The sequence below is a fragment of the Salvia hispanica genome, chromosome 3, assembly GCF_023119035.1.
Source record: "Salvia hispanica cultivar TCC Black 2014 chromosome 3, UniMelb_Shisp_WGS_1.0, whole genome shotgun sequence".
Lineage (NCBI taxonomy): Eukaryota > Viridiplantae > Streptophyta > Magnoliopsida > Lamiales > Lamiaceae > Salvia > Salvia hispanica.
Genome location: NC_062967.1, coordinates 37,429,267 through 37,437,240, shown reverse-complemented (window position 1 = coordinate 37,437,240; position 7,974 = coordinate 37,429,267). Strand labels below are relative to the sequence as shown.

The 7,974-nt window shown below is 39.9% G+C and overlaps 2 protein-coding genes across 2 annotated transcripts; one reads left to right on the top strand and one right to left on the bottom strand.

The window, feature by feature from the left end:
* Positions 1-3,412: 3,412 nt before the first annotated feature.
* On the top strand, positions 3,413-4,087 carry LOC125216348. Its single transcript, XM_048118038.1, has 2 exons — positions 3,413-3,530; positions 3,613-4,087. The coding sequence occupies exons 1-2, from the start codon at positions 3,476-3,478 to the stop codon at positions 4,005-4,007; spliced, it is 450 nt and encodes a 149-aa protein (XP_047973995.1). The 5' UTR covers positions 3,413-3,475; the 3' UTR covers positions 4,008-4,087.
* Positions 4,088-4,470: 383 nt separating this feature from the next.
* LOC125216696 (multicopper oxidase LPR2-like) lies at positions 4,471-7,974 on the bottom strand. Its single transcript, XM_048118456.1, has 3 exons — positions 7,604-7,974; positions 4,832-6,292; positions 4,471-4,731 (listed from the first exon to the last, which is right to left on the bottom strand). Exons 1-3 carry the CDS (start codon positions 7,817-7,819, stop codon positions 4,678-4,680), a joined length of 1,731 nt encoding a protein of 576 aa, XP_047974413.1. The 5' UTR covers positions 7,820-7,974; the 3' UTR covers positions 4,471-4,677.

Below are 7,974 nucleotides of genomic sequence, written 5' to 3'. Positions count from 1 at the left end.
TGAATTCTGATGGAGCTCCAATGGAGAAAGAACCTGATGGAGATCTTGGCACAGACTGAACCAAGTGAGCTGAGGGATTGAAGAATCCTTGCTGTTGTTGTTGAGGGGCATTTCCTCTGAACTGGGGTTGAGGTGGAGTGTAATTTTGCTCAAACCTATGGCAACATTTTGCTGCAGAGTGACCAGGCTTCTCACACAACTGACAAATAATCTTGTTACCTCCTCTGCCATAGCCTCTTCCACCTCTACCTCCTCTCTGATTTCTTCCTCCAAAACCTCTTCCACTGCCTTGCTCAAACTTGTTGTTGTTGAAATTTTGTTGATCTCTCTTTTGCACAGACTGTTGTTGCTGAACTAGATTTAGAGTTGGTTGTGATCCATCTGAGCTGGTAGAATGAGCTCTAGTTGATTCCATCCTAGACTCAAAACTTAATAAAAATACACTGACATCTGCAACATTCGAAGGATCTGATCTTGAAGTTACTGCACATACTGCAGGATCATAGTCTTGACCAAGACCTCCCATGATATGCAACACCTGCTCTCCTTCTGAAATTCTATAGCCAACAGATCCAAGTAGATCAAAATAAGTCCTCATCTTACCCAAATATTCTGTCATAGTGAGTCCATCTTTCTTCAAGTTTTGCATTTGCTGTCTGTATTGCATCACTTTGGCTGTAGAGCGGCTTGCAAAGTTTGTTTCTAGGGCCTTCCAAATGTCTCTAGCAGATCTGAGTCCCACCACCAAGGTTAGGGCATTCTCAGACAAAGAAGACAAGAGCCATCCTGCTACTCTCCTGTCCTGCCTTTGCCATGACACAAAGGTCGGATTTTGCACCATAGTTTCTCCATCCTGATCTGCAATCATCTGCTCAGGTGGATCTGTTTCTCCAGTGAGAAACCCTTCAAGACCATACCCATAAACAACAACATCAACCTGTTGTTGCCACATAAGAAAATTTCCATCACTTAGTTTGACTGAAATAGGAGGTAACTGAGAGGATAGAGGTGGTAGTGTTGCCACTGGTATTGCTTCATTAGCTTCGGCCATTTTTGGAAAAGAAACAAGAAAAATAGACTATAGGGGTAGGAGAGACAGGATCAAAAGGATCCTGCTCTGATACCATGAAAACATCCAGTAGGATCCATGAAGAAGAAAGTGAATGCAGAGAATACCAAAAATAGTTTGAGTGTAAATTTGTTGTTTTTCATTTCATAATCAAAATGCTCGAAGAGCTCATACATATATCCATTGTTGGAACAATCTAGAACCTTTAACTAATCTAGGTTAAGTATAAGACAAACCATAATGATACCACTAAATAAAACTAACTCTGCAAAGCATCCTTCTTCTTTATCCCTTTGATCACCACGTCTCTCCAAGTACAAGAGTGGTCCTCTACCTTAGCTGTGATCTTGGGTACAGTCACGAGCTCAGCTCGTGTGGAGCCATCGACAACTTTCTCTCGTGCGCTGGACACAGCATTCACACAATGCTCCTCAAGGCTTGACACTGTTGCATTGCTGGCAGTGACTGAGCCATCTTGGCAATGGTCTCTAACACAGACGACGTCGCTCTCGTGGAGCTCGAGCGGGTCGGATTCGGGTGGAGGGGTTGCCGGTGGACATGGCGGTTGACCGTCTGTCTTCCAACAACTCCTTCATTGCTGCCTCAACAATGATTATATCTCTCTCTTTTTCATACTCTTTCATTTTTAATTATTAAATGCCTGAAAAAATTAAATTACATAAAATAATGATCACTATTTTTTTAGACGATGTTTATATATTTTCAGTTTTTCTCTTTTATTTCTGTTTTCCTATACTACTTTATTCACTTTTATGATTTTATCCCATTCCTATTTTTTGAATCATAACTTTTTCTTCATTTCTACTCGATCTCATCATAATTTCTAAAACCAAAATATAAAGTGGAACTTTTAATATTTCATAATTATCATGTGATTGAAATTAATAAATGAAATAATAATAAAATCCGATCGTTTTAGATATATTTATGATAATGGTGACATTTAATACAAAACAATACTCCCTCCGTCCCATTTTAGGAATCCCGGTTTATCATTTAAGGGCGTCCCACGCGTTTTGTAGTGGGGTTGGGATATCATCTGTTAGGAAAATAGAAGGGATTATGAAGTGGATCAAGTGCGGATACTATCATATCACGTCACGAGTTTTGCAGCATTGGTAAGTCAGCCCATTATCATAACCCATATTTGGTAGAAATCCTTAAACTTTTGGATAAACTTCATTTGGTCAATTTTTTCCCCATTTAGAGCATTTGCATTGGGGCGGATGATGCATCGTCCGTCACTGCAGCATCGCGGACGATGGGTTAACCATCATCCGCGCCCGATACATCGTCCGTGAACGATGCGCGGATAATACCCCATCGTCAGCCACTGTGGACGATGCGACGCGTTTTCGGTTTTTTTTTAAAATTTTATTCAATTTTCAAAACCTATATATACCTCTCATTTTCACTTCATTTTTCACTCTCTTCACTCTCAAGCAAAATGGATTCTGGAGATTACCCAAATCCGAATAGTCCGATGTTCGGTGGTGCACGATGGCCGGGTATAGAACCCGACGAATACCGACCAATCCGGTGTTCGACGATGAGAGTTCCGGCACACCGATGTCCTCCCGGCGTCCCCCTGGCATCAAGGCTGCCAAGACCAAGGGCAAGGCGACCACATCCGCCGCGGCGCCATCTCGACCAGCCCCCAGCCCCCGAGCCCGACCCCGAGTGCGACCCCGAGCGAGACTTCGGCTGCGTCACATGCCTATACGGATTTGGTGGCCTCCTCCGACTACAGGACGTTGTTGGACGCGCACATGCAAGCGACCAACCCGACTCAAAGAGAAGGCATCCAGCAGATGATCGATGGCCTTAGCCGGAGGTTGGGACTACTCTAGACGAGCCGATGGGGCGTTTTTTTTTAATTTCTTAGTTTGTAACTTTTTTTAAAATTTCTTATTGTGTAACTTTTTTTTTAATTAAGTAAATATAGGATTTGCCTTAATTGTGTTGTTTTTATTTTTTTTATTTTGCTTGATAAATTTGCATAAATTATATAAATATAAAATAGAAGTAATATGCTTAGGGCGTCGCTTAGGGCGGGCTATAGTTCGCTCCACTGCAGGTGGAATGAGAGGAGGATAAAAATGCTGATGTGGCGGTGCATAGGGCGTCGCTTAGGGCGGGCTATAGTCCGTCCCACTGTGGATGCTCTTATTGGTTGTTAAACCAGATTTGCCCCTTCTAGAAACCCTACTCGAAAATGGTCTCAAATAATTCCCCGCCAATCTAAATCTGGAGGCGCTAAACTCAAATTTTGCAAATATGGGAGCGGGAAATGAAATATATATGTCAAATTGAAGGTTTCATATATAAATAGCAGGGTCCCAGCCATTATCCAGCACACCCACCACATTTATTGAAGGTCATTCAATGGGGGATTCAATGCGCATCGAGCACAGGCGTGGAGGAGGCGGTGGCCGTCAAGGTACACCTCATTTGATTTAATCTGACTTAAAAGTTAATCGGCCATCGTTTTATTTAAATTTAATTCGTGTCAATGTTTTCAGCTTTGGGAAGAGGGCGTTCCTCGCGGGTTCAGAACCATGGTGACCGCTCTCATAGGGCATGGAGCGATAGGGAGGATATGCACTTCATAGCTATTCTGAAGGAATTGGTCGCGACCGGATGGAAGGCCGACAACGGCTTCAGAGTCGGATATCTTTCAAAGTTGGAAGAATCCATGCGCCGCGAGTTCCCGAACTCTGGTTTGAGAGCCAGCCCGCATATAACATCGAAGCTTCACACATGGAAAAAGCAATACTCTGCTGTGACCTCAATTCTGGAAAAAAGTGGTGTGGGGTTCAACAACCACGGCGATTACAAGATCGACTGCGATGAGCATCAGTGGAGTGAAATAATCAAGGTTGTAAGCAATCAATTATCATTAGCAATGTCTTATTAAATTTGGATTTGTTATCAATTATCTTATAATAAAAAAAAACATAGTCGTCTATGGGTAATAATATTGATGATGTTTTTCAACTAAACTTATCATTTTATTTATGAGTTGAAGACAACATTTAACCCATCACTGTAGACATCTGTGTATGATCTATCGACTTACATATTGGATTCAATTTCACTTAAATTCTTCGTCATGGGATAATCATGAGGATAAATTTAAATTTAATGATTTTTCCGCTTGATTGTTAAAATTGCGGGATGAACCAAAATTTGACATTATCTGGCCATTAATTAACCTTAAAAAAAATAATTGTGTTTTACTATTTCAGCAATGTCGAAACATCTTAATTGTATCTTTAATAATATCGTCAATAAGCTGAAATCTAATTTAATAGAAGTACTCAAAGAATCGTGCCCAGAGAAAACTTCATATTGAAAATTCAAAAACTAAAAGTAATCACTTTATCAATATGGAGTAGTATATTATTGTTGTTCGAATAGGAATAGTGATGCCTCCTACTTATACTTGATTTTGGACATTAGACATCATATATATAGCTATTGCTACACAACATCTTCACACTCACTATTTGCAAGATTACTCTTAAACTTTGCCTTAGTTGAAACTATATATCAAATCACCACACCAAAATTAACACATTTCACCATCAGTGCGTGAACTTCAATGGCCTCATCATCGCATTATCCTCATGATCCAAAATCTGCAACCAATTCAATAAGAATCATCATAAAAAATGCAATACTCACGAAGCAATAATTTGTACGAAAACTGAAATAAAGATAGAAATGAAATGAACTTACGTGACAGTGGTACACATAACCCGGTTCAGCAGTCGCGTCGAACGGATACGACTCGTTCGAATGAATGTAAGAAAACCTCACATGTATCTTAGTGATGTGTCCGGGCATCATCTTGAACACATTTTTCCACCCCTTTTCGTGGGCTGGAACCTCTGTTTTCCGGCCCACAGCATACTTGTGGACCCCACACTTGATAGCGTCATTGTACTTCGACATACACTCTTTAAACTTGTCCACATCCACCAGCTCCGTCTGATCAAGAACCACGAAAAGTCCCAAATGTATGTGCAACGGATGGTTGTCCTCCGTTAGATTGATCACATTCCATATCTCTGTGGTGCCGACTTTAGGCGTCTCTGTGGCCGGGGCCTCATAGGACAAGCCATTGATGTAGAGATGTGTGGGCTCATCGATGGGGCTCGTGTACTCGTACAGAGCGATGTGCCTTGTCAGCGCCCCCGTGGCAGATAGACTTGGTGGGGGATATTTGATCAGTTTTTTTGGGATTGTCGAGGTGTCAGCTTCGTGTTCGGATTTGATGATGAATTTCATGACCTTGCTATTCGCTGCATTGACCGGGTCACCTGAAGGGTATGGATATGCTGCACTGTTGGTCAATATTGCTGATTTTGACTTTGACTTTGAAAAGTCAACGACCACGTCAGCAATCTCGGACGGCGCTAGCACAAAGGAACTGGTCGTGATCGGCTTTTCAATGTACGTTGTGTCGGATCCTACGTGGACGAATTTCAGACCGTTGTCGATGGAGAAGTTGAAGAACCTCGCGTTACTGGCGTTGATGATTCTAAACCTATATCTCCTTCGTCGCACGGTCATGTAAGGCCACGCCTTCCCGTTGACCACGATGGCGTCGCCAAAGTACTCTGGCTGCCACTGGGGATGGATGGTTGGATTGTTCCCCTTGGGGTCCATGTAGATCGAGCCGTCCTTGTTGAAGCTACGGTCAAACACGACCAACGGGCGGTCAAACTCCTCATCATAGGGGAGGCCAAGCGGCCGCTCAAGGCTTGGCTGGCGGATGACGTAGGCGCCAACTAGTCCAGCCAGGAGGTTGACCCTGGTCAACCCCATGGCGTGGTCGTGGTACCATAGTGTCCCAGGGTGTTGTAAGTTGTGGTAGTTGTAGGTTTTTCTCGTCCAAGACGGGCCCCGGTCCTTGAACCGGGCCGTGAACCATGCTCCCGAGTGGCCGTCGCTCTGGGGCTCGTCGACGCCGCCGTGGAGGTGCACCACGGTGGGGATGCCCTTCCTCTTGTGAGGTGTGGCTGTTGGGATTGTGGGGTCCCATGGTAGTATGTGTTTTGAAGGGAGATAATTGATCCATTTTATGTGTGTGTGAATTCCATGAAGGGCTTCAATTGTGGGCCCAGGAACTGTTGCATTTTCTTTTGTTGTGCCATATGCAAAAACTGGTGTTGCAGGTAAATCTCTATGAAATTTCTGCAATTAAAGAAAAACAAATTTGCATCATATAAAAAAAATCAAATTTATGGATGAATAAATGTGAAAGAACAATAATGAAACAGCATTAATTTTTGTCAATGACAGAGTCACAAGGTACAATTGATAGGGATTGCTAAGTGGAGTGTATTAATTACATTTGTCTGAAATTTATTTATTTATTTTATGTGAAAATGTAGTTTTAAACTATTCCTTTCTACCAAAAAAGTGATGCTGATATGTACTAAAATGTCAAAGAAATTTGAATGTAAAGTGATAGTGGATTAGTGGGAAAACTTTATTTCCTACATTGACAGAATTTATTTAAATGCTAGTACTACTTAATATAGTAACACACTATTTTGAATATTTTCTGCGTTACATTAGGAAATTTACTTCTTTCACATACCTGGTGTAACTTTTGTTTTGCGTAAAAGATTATTCTTTTTATTTAAAGAAACCTTTTGCTATAAATCCCACCAGTAGCTTTTTTAATTAAAAAAGTATTTTTTATTCAGAAGAATTAGATATTATTTTAGTGAATATGAATCTTAAAAAATGTAAAAAGACAGCACTAAACGTATGGAAAGATGTAGTAACACATTACTAAAAAACGTACGAGGAAAAAAATTTAAATAAAAGTATTTATTTCCAACAAAAAAGAGAAACTTTATCAGATTCTTTCTTGAGTATTTCGGTCTACAATAGAAGGCCAACTCAGCTTTACTTTATAAAGTAGGCAAAAATAAATTAAAGAGTTAATGGGTCATTCTAGTCTTTTAATAGATAGATAAAATTATGAAAATATAGGGAGTAGTATTTTTTACTATTTTGCTTTATACCAAAAATTTATTAGTTATACTGTTACACTAATCTACAACTTCATATAAACCGTAAAATAGTTTTAATAGCATTTATTACAAGAAAATCTGCATATAGGTTCATAAATAGCTATACTTTTATTTTTGCTATAACAGTTATAGCAAAAAGATAAATGCAAAACACTTGGTTCAAAAGTGGGCTCTACAACTTCAAAAACAACAAGAAAAATGGATCAGTGGAAAAGTCACAATAAGTCACAAATTTATCTTAATAAAATAAATTGAAAAAATGAAACAGTAACAAGTAATCGATTATATCAAGAATCATCAGTGGAAAAGTCACATTAAGTCACACATTTATCTTAATAAAATAAATTGAAAAAATGAAACAGTAACAAGTAATCGATTATATCAAGAATCATCTAAAATAGAGCTACTGTTTATGAACACATTTGAAAGAATTGTTAGAGCAAAAACAATAAAAACATACCCAAAGTTTTTGATACATTCCAATATTGAGGTTGGTCGGAACTGGAGAATCGTGGGCGAAATCGAAGCCTTTGATTCTAGGCATGTCGGGAAGTACATCAACAAACATCTCCAATTTTGATGGATTTATCACTTCATCTTCTTCAGCCCATGCAAAATTCACTAGGATTATGTTTATTAGGAAATAAATCATCACCAATTTCTCTTTTCCCACCATTTTTAGTTGGTTTTTGTGTTAGTGTGTGTGTGTGAGAGAGAGAGAGAGAAGACAGCAAAGAATGAGATGTTTTGGTGAAGCTTCACATGAAACTTTGAGGAGATAAGAAAAGGAGTTTAGTGTGTGTTTGTGTGTGTGAGAGAGAGAGAGGATTG

What these genes read in the sequence shown, in the direction of transcription:
- LOC125216348 (XM_048118038.1), top strand. Translation starts at nt 3,476, where the DNA reads ATGGGGGATTCAATGCGCATCGAGCACAGGCGTGGAGGAGGCGGTGGC. An exon ending in AGGAGGCGGTGGCCGTCAAG is followed by an intron (nt 3,531 to 3,612) that starts GTACACCTCATT and finishes CAATGTTTTCAG; the next exon opens with CTTTGGGAAGAGGGCGTTCC.
- LOC125216696 (XM_048118456.1), bottom strand. Translation starts at nt 7,819, where the DNA reads ATGGTGGGAAAAGAGAAATTGGTGATGATTTATTTCCTAATAAACATA. An exon ending in GAATGTATCAAAAACTTTGG is followed by an intron (nt 6,293 to 7,603) that starts GTATGTTTTTAT and finishes CTTTAATTGCAG; the next exon opens with AAATTTCATAGAGATTTACC. An exon ending in GTTATGTGTACCACTGTCAC is followed by an intron (nt 4,732 to 4,831) that starts GTAAGTTCATTT and finishes AATTGGTTGCAG; the next exon opens with ATTTTGGATCATGAGGATAA.